A 24,238-nucleotide genomic window follows, 5' to 3' on the forward strand; every position below is an offset into this window, starting at 1 on the left:
GTAAACAAACATGATGGTTCATATTTGCCTGGTGTGCCTTATATTTGAATGGCTAAATGATGTCTGTTGAAATAATTACATGCCATGATGAAAAGTGAAGTAGTCATCTTTGAAACCTTCTGATTTAAGGAATGACTGTTTAAAACAGATTGGGAACATGGAGGCGATGATGACCTTGGAGTGCGAGAGTTTTGATATGTCCAAAGAAGCCAAACACTTCGACTGTGCATTTGCTAAAACTCGTGTACCGGAGTGTATCTTAGTCCTAACAGTCCTGTGCTGCTGCTTGCTGCTGCACAACCGGGCAGTCTCATGGGTTAAACCCTCACAACCATCACACACTCTGGGATTCGACTTTGTTTGTCTCTGTGGGAGAAACCTGTTTCCATGACCTGCTGCACTGCAAACATACACTTACATTTTCACACATATGTGTGTCCAACTACAGGCTTGCAGAGCTGTACACGAGCCTCTCACACACATACACACACAAAGGCATACACACATACACAAACTTTTGTGCTTACACATGGCACACACTCTTACAGTAGAGTACATGCACATATGAAGAGTTATCTTTGAGAAAATAACAAGAGGAGTTCTGCACCTGAGTGCTGAGTGCCCTCCCTCGTCTGTCTTTCCTCCATTACCCGGCAAGTTTCTCCTCCCAAATAGAGCACACACACACATACACACTCACGCACACAAACATACACCCACACAAACTCACACACTTAATGCTGCAATCCTCTTTGTGGAAGTGACGTGTTTCTGTCAGAAACAGAGCTAAGCTGGAGAGAAAGACAGACAGAGAGGGAGAGAGAGAGAGAGAGAGAGAGAGAGACTCACACACAAATCGTCCTGCAGTCTAAACAAATTAGGGTTTTGTTTTCGTCCAAGCCCTACGTTCTGCTTTTCCATTGGTTCCTTGCTGTAACTTGCCACTCTCTGTGGTGAAGTGGCGACTACAGCTCCTCTCGTCCCTCAGGAAAGATTTGTTTAAGAACAGTCTGTCTATGCCAACAGGAGTCAGCTCCACATAGGCAGCTGTGGAGATCACTTGTTACAGACTTATTTATTGTGGGAAGTTTTAGAGCAAGTCTAATGGGTTGTTTGCATGATGCGTATTGGGTGACCCCCAGGCTGCTCTCCTGCTAGGAGGAACTCGCTTCTGAAGATCAAACTTTTGTGTGCATGTTTGTTGCTCCAGAGTGACCCCCCGCCCCTGCCGGTGAATGAACTTCTGTATTGAGTGGTGGGGCATCGGTTCAGCTGGCCCAGGGCCACATCGGAGGGGAACACTGTACTTTTTGCTCCAATGGAGAGCCAAGGTTATGAACGATACGTCGACGGGGAGCGTGACAACTACCAAATCGACTACCGCCGCATCGTAGGAGACACAGAACCGGCCAGACCATGGCTCTCCTCACGAGACCCGGAGCACAATTTACACGGGACTTTCAGCCACAACCCGCCACATGGTCATGGGCACGGGCATGAGACGGCAGCCCAGCGCTACAGTGCCACGCGCATTCAGGCTGGGTACGAGCCAGAGAGGTGAGACGCTGCTACATTTCTCAGAAACAGCACAGTTGTTTATACTCATGTTGGACACCTGTGCAAAAGGAGTCCTGATCAGACAACATTTCTGTTAATGTTAGTGGAGCAAATGTACAGTATGCCAGGGAAAAAGCATTAATTATTCACATGTTTTTAATGGTGGTGGTGTATATTTTTATATCTTTCCTACTGCTGTTTACACCAGGTCTGAGTGAGAGATAAGAGAAGACAGAATGACAAATAGTAATGCTAAATACTAAAATATCTAAAATAATAATAATAATAGGAAATCCTACAACAACTCAATTTCTCTCATTAAACACTTACTTGCGCGTGAGATTATATTGCAATCTCTGTTAAAGCTGCTTAAATGTACTTGTTTAAATCTAAGTTAGACACATGGCTTTGATTTTCAGTACCAATTCCTTGACACTTATATTCACACTCGTCCTTCAGCTCCAAAACTCAGCCTGACGGCTTGCTTTTTTTTAAAGTTTTAAAAATATAACATTTTATTTTTGTCTGTTAACAAGTGTATTTTAATTGCACATATTATTTTAAACACACATATGCATACTCACACTCAGTAGGTTAGTATTCGATACACTGTAATGTATACTGTATATTCTTTGCCCTGTTTAACTGGTGTCCTACATAATTTTAATGTAACTTTGTAATGGAGAGTAGGTCTAGTGTCATTGTGCTAGCATTCATTAAAGTACACGTATTCCGAATGTCTTACAGTTTGTTTGAAAAAAGTAGCCTGAGCATATCGGAAAGTGGTTTCGACCCTTTATGTAAAAGCCAGCCTTTAAAAAGCACCGTGAATCTGTACCTGAAACTGACGTATCACAATCCTCTTAGCTACTGAGAGCTTGGGCCGAGCTGCAGGCCAGGCACTGGGTTTAACCCTACTTTACTCTTACTGAAAGGGACAAATATGTCAATTTTTACCTTGAAATCCCTATACGGATTACAATAACCTAATAGCAGAAGTAAAGCCACAGAAACATGTGTGTGTAAAATTAAATATAATGTCTGAAGCTTCCTCATTTTACATCTGATTTACTTCAGCACTACTTAAATTTGACCATTTGCCTTCTTATTTGTCAGCAGAGTTCAGATCATGAGAATTACATGAGTAAAGACTATATTTAATCTGTGGTTTAGACCAGAAACCCTGCTAGAAGAGGCAGATTGAAGGTGCTCACGTACTCACGCAAACGCATCATAAGACTTTTTAATAAATAAAAAAAAAAACTTTACATAACAAAGTCAGTGGTTACATGTTGTGTAGACTTGCTTTTGCCAATCTGCTTCACGACATCTGCCACTGTTAATGCCAAGTTTCAGAAGTGTTTTATAATATTTTGTCCTGCATGTAGATTTAAAGTATAGCTGGTGCTTGAAACAGTTTAAAAATCATTTAACGTCTGGACATATTGAAGCTATATACTGTATATTTATATATATCTACACATATATATATATGACACAGACAATTATGGCTATCAAACCAAGGAATTAGGTGTTTTTGGAGCATTATATGTAGTGTTTTAATTTGTTTACCTCACAAATTCATGGTTAAAATGAAGGTTTAGAAATGTTCTCCAATTTTTAGTTCAGTGACTTTAAGGACGAATTGTCTTATTTTTGAACTTCTCTCATGTGCATCAAAGTTTTGGTTTGTGGTTTGGAGGTTGGACATTTTGCACACACATATATTAATTACAGGCATGCAATTATAGTTATATATAGTGGCCACTCAAGCTGTTCTCCCAAATAGTGATGGGAATACCATCTCTTTCTCCAGAGTCAAGTCATTTTCTCATCTTGCTCGTCTTCTTGCTGTTTATTTATTTTTTTCTATTTATTTACTTTTTAAAAAACTGTGTTATGCAATAGGTGACACTGTGGTTTAGTGGTTAGCACTGTTGCCTTTTACCTCCAGGGTCTGGGTTCGATTCCTGCCTCAGGGTGTGAGTGTGTGTTATTGCGTGCATGGAGTTTGCATGTTCTCCCCGTGCTTGGTGGGTTTTCTTCGGGTGCTCCTATTTACTCAAACAGTACAAAGACATGCAGATTAGGCTAAGTGGTGATGGTGTGTGTGTGTGTGTGTGTGTGTGTGTGTGTGCGCGTGCCCTGCAAAGGATTGTCACCCTATCAAGGGTGTACCTCACCTCATGCTCCAGGCCCTTTGTGACCATGTATACAGGATAATGTAGTATAGAAGATGAGTGAGTAATGAATCTTAAACTACCTTGTAGTCTGCAAGTCTACTAGTCTTAAAGAGTCTGTCTTGAACCGATTTGTCATTATTCCATGAGTCTGATGTTATTCTTAGTTGTATTAGTTAAAAGCATTTAGTGCATTGGTAAAATGGGTTAAACATCTTCATGTTGCTTCATCATCTGTTAACCTCATGGTCTTGTCATTTACTCTCACTATTACAAAGTTCTTTGCACAATTAATACTATTTGCACTGTTGTCATTTTGCCACTCAGAAATTTTACATCCAGGTTGCAATGCATTTTACTTAATTTCACTTATTAGTTCTTTATATGCTCATATGCTGTATGTATATATGCTTTTTGCATAGCTTGTAGTTTTTTTGTTCTTAGCATTGCACTTGTAACTGTCTGCCAGTTCTCACATTACCCTGTGTCTAGTGACTGTGTTTAAGATATATTGCAATTGTTTAGCAATCATAATAATAATAATAATAATAATGAGAGACAAATGTATATCATGAAATATTGAACTGACAGACATGATGCAAGACTTCAAAGCAATGCAGAGAATCGAGAAAGTTATAATCTTTTACTTTAGGAGAGATTATATATATAAAAAAGAAATTGTGCGTAAAGAAAACTACCGTGTCGGTAATTAATCTGGATGTTTGTAAAATTTAATGCACAGGTGAAACAAAAAAGTAATCTGAAACTATACAAGTAATAGGAACCAACAGTGTGACACAAACTCAACAGTGACACGTAGAGGCGCGGTGACGCCACTGCAGGACCATCTTTCTCTCTCTAACGTGGACGGAAAGATTCAAAAATTGGAGCCTCGTGCAGATGGAGCACGCGTGGCGTAGCCGTTGCACATGAGCAGCTAAGCTAACACCGAGCTTTACTGTCTGGGGTTTTTCTTTCTTTTCGTGGAATTTACTTCGCGTTATTTTCTCTTATTTTGTCTTATGAAGGCTACATAACCGCCCGTCATGTGAGTAAGGCCTTATTTTTATCTATTCATCTTCATGTAGTTCACGTCAGGAAGCGTTTTCTTCTGCGTATCTTTGTTCCGTCTGCTGAAAAAAACCTCCTCAGCACTCGCGAAAGTAAGAGCCGTTTTAGCGTTCAATCCTCTCATTTTCGTCTACTCCTGCGATTTAGAGAGTAAATTATAGTGAATGGGTTTTATTTATTACATGATACGTCGAAAGAAAAGCGCACAGAATAAAGGAAATAAATGGCTGAATCGCAAACAGTACACCTAATCGGGGCAGTTTAGTAGTACGCAAGGTGTTACGCAGGATACGTATGTCGCTAATGTATAGCTACGTTACAGTGGACACGCGCTAACGTGTATATGATGCATAGTGCACTGTGTAGGTACACCATGTGGTGCACTTATGTAAGGTGTACAGGAGATACACCTGGGGTTTGAACAGCAAATGGTGATATTTCATGATTTACTAAAATGAAGGATATTCGTGCTACGGGGATGCAGTCTGAGAGTTTATTACCATATGCTTTGGTTTTTATTTGTCTCATTTATATTTTTAGATCTAGCTGACTATCACTATGCCAACACGTCATCTATTCCTTGTTTCTACAGTATGGCTGACTACCTGATCAGTGGAGGGACCGGCTATGTGCCAGAAGATGGACTCACTGCCCAGCAGCTCTTTTCCATAGGAGATGGCCTCACATACAAGTAAGTTTTCAAGCGAATAGCAGCCATCCGTGAGTTTAAGTGATTTATTATATGGTGAAGTCTGTGCTCTGTTTCTGGAGACCTACCAGGCAGCTCCAACCACATTATACAGCTATAGACTAGTTATAAAAGTATCTAAAAGGTATGTGGTTAGAGCAGGATAAACTCGAAACAACTGCACTAAGCTATATATATATATATCTATTTAGGCTTGTCTTTCTTTGTCTCTCTCACAATAAATAATTACACATGTACTGTATATGTATTAGTGTACATTATACTGTAGATGGGGGAATATTTTTTTTACATTTATATTAGGGATAAACCAATGAATCAATCATTGACCAGAATTGGCTGGTTTTCGGTTTGATTGGCTGTGACTTGTGATCCGCCGATCAGCCTAAGATATAAACTATTCTGTGCCGAGCATAAAAGCGTCCTAGTGCCACAACAGAAGCGTATTTTATGGAGTTGTAGTTTAACAAAAATTGTGTGCATTAAAGCTCTGCATTTTTCTCCAAACTCGAGTTGCCCCAAGTGAGCAATTTCTTTTGGTGCTAACCACTAAATCACTGTACTGCCTATTGTGTAACACTGTTACTTTAAAAAGTAAAAAAATAAATAAATAGTGTGTCTTAGAAGCCCCGCATGCCCCGTGTTAGAAGCCACACTCGGCCGTGTCCTTGCAGCCACTTCCATGTTGTAGTAGTGAATGTGTTTAGAAAAAATAATTATGACATTATTATTTAGAATTATCAACATTGTTTAAAAGCTGCCCTTGGTTTTTAAGTGAGAAAGCTGATGTCATAAGACATGGGCTACATTTACTCGTCATTAAATTTTTTAAATGTTTAAAAAATTTAAACATTTAAAATTAAAATTTAAACATATCAGATTTGAATAATTATAAATTCCTGATACTTATAGAATTGCAATTTTTTATAGAATCGGCACACGGTATAATGATATCAATATAATTGTATTCACTTCTATCATGTGGGATGATGAATGTGTTAACAGACACATACACACTTAACATTTAAACATTTTTAAATAAAAGTGTTAGCATAGGGATATATGAAATATAGCCACTGCCTTTCATAACATCATGATGCTCATCTTGGTCTGTTCTAAACACAGACTGAACCACACCTATTTAAATTACGTGTCTGGTCTCTTTAGTTAACCAGACTTCCATCCAATTTGCATTAGCTACTGACTGATCTATATATCGAGAATCAAAACCATCGATTTCTGTTCATGGTTTCGAGTCTCAGTATGTCTGCCTTTCCATGCACAACAGTATTCTCAAATAACTAAGTCTGGCTAAACTAATCAAGCTCGTGTGTCCATTCAAAGAATCAAAGTTTTTGTTTGTTTGGTCTGCTCATGATTAGTAAATCTGACATCAAGTAACATACTGTTAAGTGAGTGGCTCTGCTCTCTGGTCTGATTTACTGCTTTTCCCTGCTCCAAAACACTTCACAGTTGATGAGGATTAGCTACTCATCAGCTAATTGAATATCTGACCTCGCTTGAGCTTGAGTTTTTGAAAAGCGGAATTTTATTTTATTTTTGCTTCTCAGTTCCCCGTAGCTGTTAATACATCTGCTTGAAGGAGAATCTGCAGTATATCTCTTGGCCCAGGGTCGGTAAACTAAAAGAAAAACAAATTATCTGGTTTAACCATGTAGGCCTTTCTGACAGGTTTCATGGGTTTTACTTAATCAAAAACACTAAACTGCCCTTTAAACAGTTTTTATCACAAAAAAAAAATCACCAGTTGCACTTTAACCCAAAGTAATCTCCTAAATAAGCATGCAAACATTTGCATTTTCTTACAAAAAATGTTTCATATTGGAAAGTTTTTACAGTTTTATTGATGTACATGAGAGTGACGTGTTGACTAGTTTTAAAGAGAAGAGTGTGTAAACGGCTACTGTTTTTTTATAGACCACTGCTTCTCAGGACATCTGTCAGGGAGATGGCTTTGAGCTCTATGGCAACCTTGAGACTGTATCCATAGAAACAGGGAAACAGACAGAGAGGTGAGATGAAAGCAGGATTTTGATAGAAAGACAGAAGGAAAGAAGGTCACTGCCTCACTTCCCTTACTTTAATGTAAGAATAGCACAGAACGATATCTTTGATACCATCATCTGCAATTAACTTGTTAGTAAAGTAGTGGTCTCTGTTTACACCCACAATCTGGACACGATCTCTAACGTGCTCTAATGGAGGTTGTATCTGCATTTCACTCTCTCTCTTAGACTCTTAACTATTCACTGAGTCTTTCACTTATACTTACTTGTGTATAATTTGTCATCAGGGTCAAGAGATTAAGTAATGCTGATCTTTGGCTGCCTGTGTGTCTGTCTCATCCTCTTAGAAGCTCCTGTGACACTTAGGCCACTATCAAATCTGTGTGAGATTACAAAGTTAAGAACGATAACAGAGTTAACGTGAACGTTAAAAAACTATTTTCCACAAAGCACTTTACACATAGATTGTTATTCATTAACACATACATGTTGACATATGCTCATATTCATTAATGGTAAATTACAGAAAACATCATATTTACTTAAATATTACGTTTTACTACTTTGCAACAGACGCTGTATTGTTGTAGACCACTTTTTTAGATTGTATTGCAATAAATTATGATTTAAAAAATGCTAAATATAATTTCTTAGTATTTATATAAAATTCACATGGAAAACTAACATGAAAATAGGATTGTGACAGCCGCTTAAGTCACACCTTCTTTCTGATTTACAAACAGTTTACATATCTGCACACTGGCTGTAGAATTTTATTTGAATAAAATTTTAGTAAAGACTAAAAAATACTTTTTTTAATAAAGACTATACACTATACGTTTTTTTTTTTAACATAATCTCCTTGCTTTTTAATACACCATCTGTCAACAAGCTTTAGTATTTCCTTATTAAAATAAAGAAAAAATATTATGCAATGGACTGTGAGCTATGATTGCACCACTGTCTTTACGTCTTCGTCAGAAGTGAATCTTTGTCTGCAGCTTTCATGAGACCAATCAGGTAAAAGTCTGTTGGAGGAAGATCAGGACTATAGGGAGGATTTTAGCACCTCAAAACCTTTTTGAGTTTTTGCTGAGTGTCGATAGTGTGGGCAGAAATGTGTAGAAATGTGCTGTTAATATATTTATCTCATCTGCACTATTTACCCCAGCGTACTGTATGTGCTTCCGGGGAAAGGTGTTTCAATTAACACCTGCATTATCATGCAAGATCACAATGCCTTTAGAGAGCAGTCCGCTGCGTTTAATCCAAAGTTTAGGCTTCGGCTCCTAAATCAGCGTGTCGCTTTAACGAGCTGTGTCAGTTATTTAACTTTTTTTTTCTTGACAATCCCAGAAAACTGTAAGCATCAGTTTTCCAGCTGATGGTTGATGTCTGAGCTTTTTCACGGTTGGAGATTGAGGATGTTCCTGGTTCTGTTTACGTCTTCCAATTGTGTCATTATGAAAACAATTAAAATTAAAATAAAAAGCTTAACCTTCCCATAATATTATTTCAGAGCACTACAACTTGTGAGCTATAGTATAGTGCATATATAATATATATAAAAAGTGCATACTATTTAAAATTATGATTTTAGTTGAACATTTACTTCTGGGATGTGGTTCAAAGATACACAAGTTTCGAATGTCTTCCCTGAAACAAAACCAGTTACAAGCTAGTTGAATTTTTGTAATTGTTTGTATCTATTTTTTTATTGTAAGGACAGCACATATCACACACTCCTAGTTATTTATCCGTCTAATAAGATAATGGTGTATAAACTGTAGGTCTGTCTCATTTCTATCTTCTCTAAATAACTTCTATTTGTCTAATGTTTTTGGCTCAGTGATTTCCTCATCCTGCCTGGTTTTATCGACTTTACCTCGGATGAAGTGGTGAGTATCTCTACATGAACACAGCTCAGCATCAGACATGGATCTTTCCCTAGAGTGTATGTTCACATTTAGCATGCCACATTTAATAACGATTTACAGAGCAGCAGCTTTTCTAATTAAATTGCGAGGCCGAAAGGATCCTCTGCATGCATCAAGATGGAACAGCTGCGCCAGTTGCCATGTAGTTTAAAAGCAAACTTAAGCAGGGAGTGGAGTGTAAGATAAACAGCTGGTTAAGGGACAGCTGATACGGGTGAAGGAGTGTAAATGAGATGTGCAAATGAGAGGCTCAGGTGGAGCCAGTGTCCCAGGTGCATTTCAGGGCATGTTCTCACAAGCAGGGTGGCACGTGTTTGTGAATCTGTTTATTTGTATACACATGGCAGTGAGAGACGGGAAGAACCAAGCTGCAGGAACAAAATGTCTTTACATTTAACACATAATTTTTTGAACATTTTTAGTTGACATTCGTTACAGGGTGTTCTTATTAAAACAGCCTTGAGCTAAGGCGGTATTACCGGTTTTTAATTGTTCAGTAATATTTCCTTGATAACCTTGGTGAAGCATTTACCGTGCTTTAACATATCTGTACGTCTACATGGAGTCTCTGGAGAGAGGAATTGGGAGAGATTGGAAGCTGTTTTTGTCTTACCTCAGGGATACTAAATGAGTGCATGTTGATCCAGATAATGAAAAACATCTATATATATTTTTTTCTTTTTTGTATAAACACTCCATAGACAGAGTAATGCTGGTAATAAGATAAAGCATTACTACGTGTTTAATCCGAAGCAAGACATTAAACAAACATTAAACAAAATTGGGAGGTCAGTAACACTAGCCATCAGACCTACAGTGGCATTAAGCATTCATTTAATGCAACAATACTATCAGTACAGTTTCCCACCTTGCATGTACAATGTAAAAATGTCATACATACACTGAGTTTACACACTTGTTAAAGTAACCCTCAACATGTCATTTTAAAGCTCTACAAAAATGTATGAAAATATTAGGGCTGCAACTAACGATTAGTTTAATAATCGATTAATCTGTCGATTATTTTCTTCTTCGATTAATCGGATACAACGCAAATCCGGGACAAGCATTTATTCCCAACCCTTCATTTAAAAACAGAACTAAAATCTTTAGAATGTGCACAAACATGTTGCTGCTGTTATAATAATAATAAAATAAAATAAAAATGGACTAATACAGAAAACATAGACATGTATGCTTTACATCTGCCAAATAGATATAGTGGAATCTTGGATTACGAGCATAATTTGTTCCGGAAGCTGCTCGTATTCCAAAACACTCAAAAACCAAATTTAATTTTTAAAAACATACTAACAATCACTGCTGTAAAGTAAAAATAAAACAAATTAACCTGCATTTTACCTTCGCCACAGAGCAGTGTTTTGTGTGTAAAGCAGAGAGAAAGCGTGTGTATGTGTCTGTGAAGGTGAAAGTGGGAGGGGTCTGTGTGTGTGAGGCACGGTGTTCAATGGCATGGGACACAGCATGCAAAGAGCAGCCTAAGCCTTGAGCAGAGAGAGAAAATGGATTTTTAACGTCTCTAATGAGACTTGCTTTTGCTTTACACACGCGCTGTACACACTTGCATACAGAAACAGAAAATAAAATGTTTTACACACACACATGGTCATTGTGTTATAGTAAACAGTACACGCAAGCACGGATGTTGATTATACCAGTAAGGGATGAGCGCTAAGACCCAGCAGCCTCCACTATGTATCTTTCCTCTACCTCGGCTCGTTTTTTTTTTTTTTTTTGCTTCGCCGCGTCTGAGGTGCCGAACTCTGCTAGCATCAGTGCGAACTTTGCTAGCACCAAGTGTGTTCACTCTGCTCCGCGCTCAACTAAAGTTTTTTTTAAATAATCAAATGTCTCCGTGTCGTGCGACACAACGAATCGATTATGAAATTCGTTGCCAACGCTTTTAGTAATAAATTTTTATCGATTTTATCAATTCGTTGTTGCAGCCCTAGAAAATATAAAATTAATAAAACTGGGCGTATTGGTTAGCACTATGCCCTCACACCTCCAGGGTCCAGGATTTGAGTCCTACCTTGGGTTTGTGTGCAGGGTTTGCATGTTCTCCCTATGCTTGGTAGGTTTCCTCTGAGTATTCCGGTTTCCTCCCACAGCTCAAAGACATGCAGGTTGGGCTACTTGATGTTTTTAAATTATCCATAGTGTTCAAGTGCGTGCACCACTCAGGTTGTATTCCACCTAGCTCCCAGAGACCCTTGGGATACTGTAAGCGATGAGAGAATGAGAATGTGTGAGTTATAAACAAAACTGCTAAAAAGTATCTCTACCCCCGAAAAGGCTGCTAAAAATAGAATGCAAATTACTTTGATAAACAATACAAGGTTTTATGAAAATACAAAATGTGCAAATTAGAAAGCTAATGCAATTCCAACGTAACCTAAAACAGGGCTTTGTTCCTTCCTAAAGCTGAGAGTGATTGCAAAAACACACTCACATTCTCTGACCTATTATTTATACTGCTTATACTGTAAGGGATGCTGGTGGGGGGTGGCACTCTGCAGGGTGCACCCAGGACAGGGTGCCAATCCATCTAATCACCAATTAGCCCACATGTCTTTTGACTGTGGGAGTAAACTGGAATACCTGGAGAAAATCCATATGGTTTATTCACTAAGATCAATCAAGCCGTGACAGTTCTGTTGTTACATGTTTACTAAAGTTCCTTCTGGCAGATGTACAAATTTATTAAATTTTTTTAAATAAGGACAAGGCTTACCTGTGATTAAGGAAGTTTAGAATGGGAATAGCGTGCCATTTATATGTTCTCAGGGATTTGTTGATTTAACAATAATCAGTCCTGTCGAAATTTGTAGTTCTGGCTTAATTTAATTTTTCCTTATTTTCTGAAACTTGCAGTATAAGGATTATATTCCTTCTAATTTGCATATTGAAATTATTTTTGTGACCTTGCAAACAGAGAATGCACATTTTTTTTACCCTGAACACTAAGTACAGTAGAATATGTTTTTAGAACTTCATGCATATTTCACGGAAAGTGAGCATAATTGTTAACACACTTTTTCAGATTTCTTCATCATAGTATAGTTGTGCACACACACACATAAAATAATGAAAATCTAGCTCTGTTCTCTTCGAAACATACATTCAAGTATATTACACTAGAATATTTTGTACCACATCAGTATGTAATGCTTATGTTTACTTTGATGTCCTCGTTAAGGATCTGACCTCGGCCCTGACCCGGAAAATAACCCTAAAGACGCCACTTATTTCATCTCCCATGGACACTGTGACCGAGTCATCTATGGCCATCGCTATGGCTGTAAGTGTTCTTCACACACACACACACACACACACACACACACACACACACACACACACACACACACAAGTGGTATATGCATCCTAGTCCATTTAATCCAATTTATTAAACTGAAAAATTACCACCAGTTTACTTCTTAACTAATTCATTTTTTTTGTTTATCGCTAATTTAACACATAGTTGGTGCATTTGTAGTTTATTGTTCCTGCTGCTCTATAAAGTCTTATCAAGGGAACAGAAATTTCAACTGCTTTTTGGTAGCAGTTTTAGGAACATTTTGCTACTTAGTCCATCAGTTTTTTTTATCAGCTTTGCAAAATGACCTGTTTCTAATGGCCTTTTGGCCTTGACCTTACTTTTTTTTAATTATGTGTTAGCTTATGGGTGGAATCGGGATCATCCATCACAACTGCACACCAGAGTTCCAAGCAAATGAAGTTCGGAAAGTTAAGGTGAATTTCAGACTTTTAATTACACTTGAATTGTATTTTTTTGTGCGTATTGGTAAAGTGTCTAATCACTAACATGTGGACTGTTATGACGGCAGAAATTTGAGCAGGGCTTCATCACAGATCCAGTAGTGATGAGCCCTCGGCACACGGTTGGCGATGTGTTCGAAGCGAAGGTACGGCACGGTTTCTCTGGCATCCCTGTTACCGAGACCGGTAAAATGGGCAGCAAGCTGGTGGGAATCGTCACGTCACGAGATATTGATTTTCTGTCAGAGAAAGACTACGACAGGCCACTGGAGGAGGTTGGTAAAATAAATGACGTGACATCATACTTGTGCATCTCTAAAAAGAGTAAATATATGTGTATTGATAAATGATATTTTTGACTTCTGAGCTTTCTAAGGTCTAATTTTTAATAATTACTTTAATCAAAAATAATTACTTTAATGCAAAGTCATGATAAAGCTCTTGTTGTGAATCTGCCAGACGATGACAAAGCGAGAAGATTTAGTGGTTGCGCCAGCAGGAGTTACTCTAAAAGAAGCCAATGACATACTGCAGCGCAGCAAAAAAGGTTTGACTCCTTCTGTTTTTTTGTAAAGTGCTTGTAGTGGTGTCCTTTTTACTTCACTTACCCTGATTGATGGTAAATTTTGCTGTTTACAGGTAAACTGCCCATAGTAAATGACAGTGATGAACTGGTGGCCATAATTGCTCGTACTGATCTAAAGAAGAACAGAGAATACCCTCTGGCGTCTAAAGACTCACGCAAACAGTTGCTCTGTGGTGCCGCCATCGGCACACGTGAGGACGACAAATACCGCCTGGATCTGCTCATGCAGGCTGGAGTGGATGTTGTGGTGCTAGTAAGTCTTTAATATGACTCTATTGTCTGTTTTCTGTATTGTCACACTTAAATTAGTTCTTAAAAAAACTCAGTACCCTACAGTATATACTTCAATTAATATGGATTGCATATCATTTTTATTCACAGGTGTTTTATATTCCGCTGCTGATTTATATTTCTCTTCCAGGACTCGTCTCAGGGAAACTCTGTGTTTCAGATAAGCATGATCAACTACATTAAACAGAAGTACCCTGACCTACAGGTGGTGGGAGGAAATGGTAAGTCACCAAGTTTCGATTAGATTATTTAGATAAAAATTCAAACTCAAGACTTGTACTTAAATTTTCTATTTTTTTATGTTTAATAATAAATGCCTTTAATTTATGATGACAGGATAAATTTATTTTTTGAACCTACTCCAGCTTTTCAACTATTTGGCAGATTTAAACAAAAAGAACAATGTTTTATAAAATGAATAAATAAATAAATAAAATATATAAAATAAAAGTATTTGTTTTGCTGAAGTTGCCCTGCGAATAACTAAAAATGGTTGTGTGTCAAAATGTGCAATTTAAACATTTCCCATCACATTAATGGCACTTCTTGTTTTTAGTTGTATGGCAATTAGATTCATTTTGAAAGAATTTGTATGTTTGTTTTTTAATTCCCAATTGCATTATTTCCATATTATAAGTTACTTTTTTTAAATATATATATATATTTTTATTAAATTGCTTGAGATATTCTGTTTTTCATCAGAAAAAAAACATTTACTATAACATATTGGGTGACTTTAATAGAAGTTTAAGGTATCTGGAATTTTATAATTTTTTCTTAATGATGGTTTGTTTTTAATTTCTGCGTCTGTCTAGTTGTGACAGCTGCACAGGCAAAAAATCTGATTGACGCAGGTGTGGATGCTCTCAGAGTCGGCATGGGCTGTGGATCTATCTGCATCACACAGGAAGGTGTGCAAGAGATCATATTGTATATTTGAAAAAATATGTACATCGATGTGTATATGGTAGACATGTTAACTGTTATTATTTTTTTTTTTACAGTATATTAATTAATACTTTTTATTTTGTAATTTTTTGCAGTTATGGCATGTGGAAGACCCCAAGGCACCTCTGTGTATAAAGTGGCGGAGTATGCCCGCCGTTTCGGGGTGCCAGTAATCGCAGATGGTGGAATTCAGACAGTTGGGCACGTGGTGAAGGCTTTAGCTTTAGGAGCATCCACAGGTACCTGCCACAACCTAATTAGACCTGTAATTTAAACATTCTGCTTTATTATTTGTCTACTATACTTTTTCTTTGACGCGTTTGTTCTTTTTTGCTGTAGTGATGATGGGCTCCTTGCTTGCGGCAACCACAGAAGCTCCCGGTGAGTATTTTTTCTCAGACGGCGTAAGACTGAAGAAGTACCGTGGTATGGGCTCTTTGGATGCCATGGAGAAAAACAGCAGCAGCCAAAAACGCTATTTCAGGTACCTCCCTAAAACATGCAACTCAATCATCTAAATTATTGGCAATATTAAACAGACTGAGTAAATTATAGCCCATTTCATGCTTGGCAGTCTTTTTGCACTTCTGCTTCCTCTTGTTACAAACTGGGCTTAAAAAGACTTTTATACTGTTTTGTTAGAATAAATAGTTATACATTTAGAGAAGTTTAGTCTGGAAAAAATTTAGGAAAAACTAATTTTTAAATGTTTAATTTAAATAGAATTTATTTTTTATTGTATTTATGTTTCTGTTTATGTTACAGTGAGGGCGATAAGGTGAAGGTAGCTCAGGGAGTTTCAGGCTCGGTTCAGGATAAAGGCTCCATCCATAAGTTTGTGCCTTACCTCATTGCTGGAATCCAACATGGCTGCCAGGATATTGGCGCAAAGAGCCTGTCCATCCTACGGTAAGACCATGACTCGTGCTTAGTAAACATTGTGGGCATGAGCATCATTTTTTTTTTTTTTTTTTTTTTTTCTACTCCTCCCAGGCTTGATTACAGCAACACACCACCTAAATTCTAGTAATCAGTACCCAGCATCAGTGTTCAGAGACGAACGGTCTCCTTAGTACATATGCTGTAAAGGGGAAATCAGAAAACATTAGTAATTGCTCTTTGGTCTAACTTCAGGTTTTTAGAAACCTTACTGAAACTGTCCAGTTGAAGATGTGAAACCCGATGTGGTCTTTTGTTGTATTAGCTCATCTGCCTTGACATTTAGTGGAGAGGTTTTTCACCCTAGCCTTGTTGTAAAATGTGTTCTTTTTAATCATAGCCTTCTTATTTGCTTGAACCAGTCTGTCCAATTTCCTTTTCCTTTGCAGATAGGAACCGCTGTGGCTGTAAAATCCATTCATCTCCTCAGTCCAGATTGCATTTATGAGAACCTAATCCAACTATTCAGATATGAGGCTTATTAACTAAATTAGTACGATATTCTGGCCTTTTATCTGTACGCTTTCTTTATTCCTGGACTTTTCATGCATTAGTTGATTTTATTTGTCATCCCACTTGTTTTAGAGCTCTGGATTAAACATTTTCCTTTCAAGGGAGCAGTCAAACTAGCCAAAAACTATACGGGCTGAGTTATAAATATACAGTCGACCCCCGCAAAGTCGTGGTTCAGAGTTCGCGGCCTTAGCTCTTTGCGGATTTTTCCTTAAAACCTAACAAATAATTGTTTGTGGAAACTGCATTTTTCATGCATTTTAACGTTAAACTATTAAGAACAATATAATTTATAAAATAAATATATAAAATATAATACTGTGCAAGTTTTTTTGGTACTGTAGAGAGAACACCAAGCAATTGTTGAGAAAAACACAGCTTGGGATTGTGTATTATTACTGTATTTACCCTATCGTACTTATACCAAAGAAAACGACAGCAGAAACCAATGAAAACACTCTTGCATGACTTATAGTACATATAGGGATATTGGTATTTTACATTCTATCACTGATGGAGACAGTACTGCACAGTATACGGGTTTACCTTTAGGCATTTTTTGGATGACATTCAAAATTTCGTGGGTTTTCAAATTCCCTGGATGGAATTTTGGGGCTAGACTGTAACTGCTTTTATGGGTTGTAATTGTCTGACTTAATTTTAAGAAGCATAAAAAGGATTTACAACTTATGTGTCTGTAATACCTGTTTTCTTTGCTCTGTGCAGCTCTATGATGTACTCCGGTGAACTAAAGTTTGAAAAGAGGACCATGTCTGCTCAGGTGGAGGGCGGAGTCCATGGTCTGCACTCGTAAGTGTCCGCCTATTCTGCTTACTTCCACACTGAACCGTCAGTCACTCTGCCTTTGTGGCTCTTTCTTAGTGCCCATTACGCAATGCTGGCGTGCTCCGTGACTGCTCCAGCAGCTGTCAGGCTGAGCCTCACAGAGAACTCGGGACACACAGGTGCTGAGGCCGACAAATAGCCTGTATCTCTTGTTTCTCACGCTTTGTGGGTCACTTTATCATGCACAGTGATAAGCCACTCTGCCGACTCCCACTGACACCAAGCCTGCTTTTGTGCTGTTTATCTTTCGCTTAAGCAAAAGACACTCAAGCAGTTCTGTGTGTACAAAGTGAGTGACCCTTAATATATTTATTATTAACCAATATATTTCACTTTATAATCGTAATGCAGAAAATATGAAATGTTTGACTTTGCTAATGTGTCCACTGCTATCTCACCCTGACACTTCTTGTTCTGTGTGCAAAAAACACTTGCATCCTTGTCTTAAAATAATGAATTATTGCGTGTCAAAAACACTTTTGCAATTTGGTTGTATTTGAAAACATTTTTATCCCAGGTCAAAAGCAGCGCCATAACCAGTTCATGAGGCTGGTTATAACTGCCTCTTCTTATCTGTCATTAGCATGGATAATGGCAATTAAACTAGCATTACTGAAATCTAATCAGCAACTATTGCAATATTAGCAGACATCCCTAGGCAGGTGCATGGCTCAATAAATATAAAACCAGTGTAAGACTTATAAAACTTATACTGAATAATTCATTTGTTGATCTTGTAAAAAAGTTTCATCAGCTTTATTGGCTTCAGCTTTATTGGCATTCCTAGGCCCCTGACACTGGGAGGATGGAGGGAATGCCTCTGAAGTACAACACTAATGCAAAAAAAATGCTGTCACTCACCTGCTTTAATGATGGACCTGGCAATCTTTAAATGACGACTTAAGACATATGTCTCTTCAATATTTGTGCTAATCTCCCTCTCCCACTCCCACAAAAAAACAACACTGTTTGGCCGATGTTACTTAATAACCCTTAACCTTAACTGTGTAAGGATCTAGCCAATGACCGACACTTTAAAGCATTTTTGTAAGTCGCTCTGGATAGGAGCATCAGCCAGATGCCTAAATTTAAGTGTGTTCATTCAGCTACAAGAGCATCCACGATGTCACTAATGTTAAATGAGGATGCCCGGAGTACAGTCAGCATTCTAGTTCATCCCAGTGTGGGGTGGGGTGGGGTGGTGTTGGGACCAGGGCTCTGTGCTGGACACTTGAGTTTTTCCTCTCCTAGCCTGGCATGCATTCTGCATTGACATGCTGGACCAGGTTTGGGTCTCTTGGGTCCAGTGAAAGGAAATAGTAGTGCTACTGTATCCGAAGACATATGGACAAAGGCATTTGGGGTGGGCCCACATGTGGGAATGATTTTCACACAAACGAAAACACTGCCTGGCCAAAAGAAAGTTGCACACACTATGATTTCATTTAATCTCCTTTAACTTTGCCTACATGATGTGATCCAGTTCACATGTGAAGATGATTTCTCATGCTCGCTGAACCACAGTTTCACAATTCAGAGTCTTATTAGGGAAGAAAAACTCCATAGATGTAATAACCTGGTCATTCAGTACATTCAAGTCATCATCTGACTTTATTTTACTGCCAGATAACATTGCTGAGCCTAGACCTGATCAACTGAAGCAACCCCAAATCATAACGCTGCCTCCAGAGGCTTGTATAGTAAGCACTGTGCATAATAGGTGCATCAATTCATCCACTCCCCTTCTTACCTGATGCTCCCACCCCTCTAGAATAGGGTAAATCTTAACTCATCGGACTTTTTCTATTGGTGATCTCAATTAATTATTTCTACAAAGTTGACGGTTCAGCACAGTTCCAGATTTTGATGTTCTGTAGTATTCTTAACCCACTTGCAGTAATTTCGAATCTCCTCAGTTTTCTTTTCTTGGAATAATTTGACCTACTGTATCTGATTTTTTTTGGGGGGCCAGACAGTGTATAAGCCCTTGTTTCAATTCTCTCTTTCACTGTAATGAAACAACCCATTCCTGTCCTTGGGGATTCTCTTAGGAATGTAAATAATAAATGGGGATTTTGTTACAGGGACTAAAATAATCCCCAAGACTCTAAAGATTTCTTTTTTTTGCTTCCAATTCAAATTGACCTAATTATAATCGCTGTATTTTAAACACATGTTTGTGTGTGTTTATTGGATGATTTGAGGAGTTGCTATTTTATTTAAACTTGCATGGTATTAAATTGGCCTTCTGCTACAGTATGTTCATGCTGTCCCCAAATAGTTGTAAAACTAAAACATGCTCTTCTTTTTTGAGCTGCAGCTGATTGTCAAATAAGTGAGATTGTAAATAAGGTATATCCAGGTCTGCTGGTGTTGTACACAGTTGATTTAGGCTTTTGTTTTTTATTTGAAAGAATTAACTAAATATGAATTTAGATTTTTTTACTATTAATATTATTTTTTTTAATTAATGGTAATTTATTAATGTAAATTAACCTAATACCTTTGGTACATCATCACAAGAAATAGCATGAATCTGAGAAGTTAACACATACTCTGTATTTAATATATGACCCAACAAATTTAGTATTAAACAAGTATTAAAGCACAATTACAGACCTGCCAATCTTTTCACATTTTGTGTAGGAACATTTTAAAGACAGAATGGTCTCTTTGCATCACCAATGCGTACCCAATTCAAAAAAGCAGATGAGGCAAATTGTATGTGAATCTGAAACGATGTTTTGGAGTCTCCATTATGAACCAATCCACTAGAATCCCCCCTCGTGACATTTTTAATCTCTCTTGTCTTAATTTAATTATCCTGGTTGGAAGATGCTGCATTCTTACTTTTCGTCAAATGTCAAAAGGTTGATGGGTCACGGATACCCAAAGCATAGTTATAGCTGTGGGGGCCAAAGAGCAGCTCAGCTGGTCTGATCAAATGTAGCACAAATTGATAAAAAAAAGTTAACACTAGGTGTGCTGGAAAAGTTATCAACACCAGTCCTTAAAGGATATGCAGCTAACTTCCTGGTTCCTGATACCACAGCACTCATTCAGAGTGCTTGTGGAGTCATGCCACAAGGAGTCAAAACTGTTTCGGTTAATGTTAACCATTTTAGTTAACATCTTAATTTAAAAGCATCCCGAAGTCCTCCCTTTTAGTCCTCTACAGAGTTGGCAGGTCTGTTTCCAGTACCAGTTTAACCGGGATATTTATTAAAGCCCTTACTTAGATGTCAGACACTCAGCAATCCCCTCTTAGTTCATACAGTCCTCCCAAAACATTTGATCTTTTCCTTCATATCTTCTTATGGAATGATGTGAAATTTTCTTCTTCTCCTTTCTTTTATGCACTCATCGTAGATATACTTTTGTGCCATGTAAGTACTCAGTCCTCATGTGTGTGTTTTTGATGTAAATCATGGTGGAGGGGATTGTGAGTTGTAGGATCCTTTAGTGAAAACTTAAGCTTACTTTTTTTTCCTTCCTTGAGGTCACTTTCTCTGCTTAATTTCTAGTTGCTCCTAAACCTCCTTTTGCAGCTCTTAAGCCCTGTATTTACTGTGTGCAAACTTTAGGAAAATAAAGGCATAGTGAGTCAAAAAATGCTAAATGTAGTTGACACTAGTTTGTTCATTTATTGGTGTTCATGTTAGCATTTTTGGCTAATCTATTCCTTTATGCTTCATGTAGCCATAGGGCTGATATAAGGTTATTGGGAAAATTCACAGTCTGAATATTTTTGTATTTGTTGCAATATAGGTTGTGATTTTTCCTCTAGTAGTTAAGTGTTTCTCACTAAAGTATTTAATTGGATATGTGGGGATGTTAAAGGTCAGTGATGTTAGGTTTATGGATCTGAATCTCATGTCACTACACCCAGCACATTTACTGACTCCTGGAACTGACAATACCTCTGACAAATTTACCTCCATTTCTTGCTATTGTAATTTCCCTTCAAATTAATATTGACACCATAATTCTTCGGTTTGATGTTTGTGCATGAACTCTGTGAAGACATGTTCAGCTTTTTATTGATGATTTTTTAAAATGTGAAACCTACATTTCCTCTGGTTGTAATGTAAGTCCTCTAGGAGGCGGAACTTCCTTTGCACATTAATCATCTAGATCTCTCAATCATTATATGATTACATGAACTCCTACAGTGTGTGTGTATGTGTATAATAAATATATAATTACAGTATACCTATTAATCAAGAGTAAAAGCCACTTATGCAGAAAAAAAACCCCTGCAAATTTCAGTAACTTTTTCTAGATTGCGGATTTCGGCCCATGATTAAGAGGAGAGCCGAGTTGTGAGAAGCTCCTCACTAATCACTAAAAGAGATTCCTCCAACTTGTATTACACATCATTTACAAAAAAAGAGGAAAAAAAAAATTTTTTTTCCAGCATTTATTTTTGTTAAAACAGATTATTACGTGTGGTTAAACGAGAATCACTCCGTAAATGCAGACTAATTATGAAGACGCCATTTAATTAATTTGATAAATCAATATATATATATATATATATATATATATATATATATATATATATATATTATTATCATAAGCAATACTATTCCAGTATACTATTATAATACTATAATCTATTCCAGGAGACTTTTTTTTTTCAGAATTTTTTGTCAGGTATGGTTTATCATGTTTTTATGTGGTTGTTAATATACAGGTGGCTTTATCACTCGCTTCATGTTAAGGTTTCTCCTGCTGTGCTTACGACCTCTCATTCTCGCTGCTCACTCCCAATGAGAGTAATATACTTGGCTGCTTGTCAGTATTCTTGAACCAGTGCCCAAGCATCAGCGATGTTTGCAAAACACTGATCAACCGCCAGGTCATCGGCCTCTAACAACCAACATAGAAATACAAACGTCTCATCGCAGTCAATCAAATTCACCCAGCAGGAAGACAGCGGAGACGCATCGGCGGTTAAGCTGTACGCCAGCTGGGTGGTAGTTGTTGATGTGCTGTCATGTACACAACATAGTGTTTGGTCACTTCTGATTGGCCGAACTCCTCCAGAGACATTTTTTTTTCCGAACTAATGTCAGCAAAAAAAAAAAAAAAAGTTAATCATTTAGACCTAAAGAGGGAAAGGTATATCATTATAAAATTTGTATATGATGATGTTTTTGTTTCATTATAACAGACAGCAGGATCATGGTGGATACTTTACGAAAAAGTTTTAAATAGACATTTTTGACTCACTGATGCACATTTGCTGTGAATGTTAATGACATGCTTTGTCTCTCACGTAGTTACGAGAAGCGGTTATACTGAGGACGGCAGCAGAGAACCCATACGACCCTAGCTGTGACCAAACATGACTGATTCATCAAAGCTCTCCTACATTCCTTCCTCTTCTCCCTTCTTCCTCCTGAAGAAACAATGGCGTATTTTTTTTTCCCGACAAGGTGTGTTCAGCAGCAGACGTGCAGGTATCCTGCACTCTACCTTGGTAACACAGACATGGACATTGCTGTGCACTGTTGTGTAAAAACAACAGTTTTTTTTTGGTCTTTTTATTTCCATTTTGTCCTCATATGACAATCCTGTTATATCTCATGTATCGTTGTCCTCACAGGATAGTGTAACGCTCACTGCTTTTTAAAGTTTCTTTCAACTTCTGCTCAACGCAACCAAAATATTCTTGTTAAATGTCTTCTCCGTTAGCCTACTAGCAATAAGCTTTAATACTGTGCACCCAGCCGGTGTTTCGATCATTGTAAGGGTAGCGAGGCGTACACACGAGAATGACGTATGGAACATAATGAAGGTTATATGTATATACATGAAGTTGGTTTATACATTTTCAAACTTTGATCCAGTATGCTTTTTAGGTTCTTCAGTTAACAAGCTTAGACTATGGAACCAGAAGCTGAGGGATCGCCTTAAATTAAAATCAGAATCCTTTTTCACCTGCACACCTTACAAAGGAAAGCAGCGTGTAGAAGGACCACGTTACATCAGTGATGCGTTACGATAACAATTTATTTTAAACATTTTAATACAATGTCTGTGCGCATCTTTTTCTCGGCCAAGTAAACGATCACAAACAGATACAACTATACAATATTGAGTAACAAGCAAATTTATTACTGTAAGTATTTGCAGTTATGGTAGTGCTGACTTGTAATGAAAACACTTAAACGTTTTTCAGTGTGAGTGACAGATCTGAATACAACATTCGTCATCTGTTTGTGAAACTTTGTGACATTAATGCTACATCACTGCACAGTTTTCATTTCCCGGAAGAGTCTTGGCTCCTTTGGGGTTTGGACAATAATGTACGAAAAATGTTATTCATGTACACTTACACTATACAAGTGTAATACCAAATGTGATTGTTTGTACTATACAGTGAATATTAGACTTAATTCGTTCCCAGGAAGAAAAAAAAAAGTTTAGTATGAAGGTGTCACCTCCGTTTGTGTGGATGTGTTGTTTATTTGACTAAGTAATTATTATTATTATTATTATTATTATTATTATTTGCAATTAGATTGTATAAAATAGGTCATCTTTTGTTGTCTGCAATTGCTGGCAAGTCAGGCAGTTCTCCAAATTTGTACAGTCTTTTGGACTAAAGAAACTGCTCACAAAATCTATTTTATAATAGTCCTTTATTACGTTCAACGTTACAATCCTATTTTTGACAATATTCTTGTGTAAAGCAGCTCACTACAGTGAGGCCCTGAAGATCTCACGTAGCCCGACTGGGGTGACTACAGGATCATGATTTATTTGACACAAAATGATGTCAGAGGATCTCAACCAATAAGAAATCTCCGTGCTATAGCTATGTAAAG

The 24,238-nt window shown here is 37.5% G+C and overlaps 1 protein-coding gene across 1 annotated transcript; it reads left to right on the plus strand.

Annotated features, from left to right (window-relative positions):
- Positions 1-962: 962 nt before the first annotated feature.
- Positions 963-23,949, plus strand: impdh1a (IMP (inosine 5'-monophosphate) dehydrogenase 1a). Its single transcript, XM_053500427.1, has 15 exons — positions 963-1,557; positions 5,401-5,499; positions 9,391-9,439; positions 12,699-12,800; positions 13,178-13,252; positions 13,348-13,554; positions 13,739-13,826; positions 13,919-14,118; positions 14,287-14,377; positions 14,972-15,067; positions 15,200-15,343; positions 15,444-15,588; positions 15,870-16,013; positions 17,283-17,366; positions 22,688-23,949. Exons 1-15 carry the CDS (start codon positions 1,319-1,321, stop codon positions 22,707-22,709), a joined length of 1,785 nt encoding a protein of 594 aa, XP_053356402.1. The 5' UTR covers positions 963-1,318; the 3' UTR covers positions 22,710-23,949.
- Positions 23,950-24,238: the final 289 nt, after the last annotated feature.

Source organism: Clarias gariepinus, chromosome 7, assembly GCF_024256425.1.
Source record: "Clarias gariepinus isolate MV-2021 ecotype Netherlands chromosome 7, CGAR_prim_01v2, whole genome shotgun sequence".
Lineage (NCBI taxonomy): Eukaryota > Metazoa > Chordata > Actinopteri > Siluriformes > Clariidae > Clarias > Clarias gariepinus.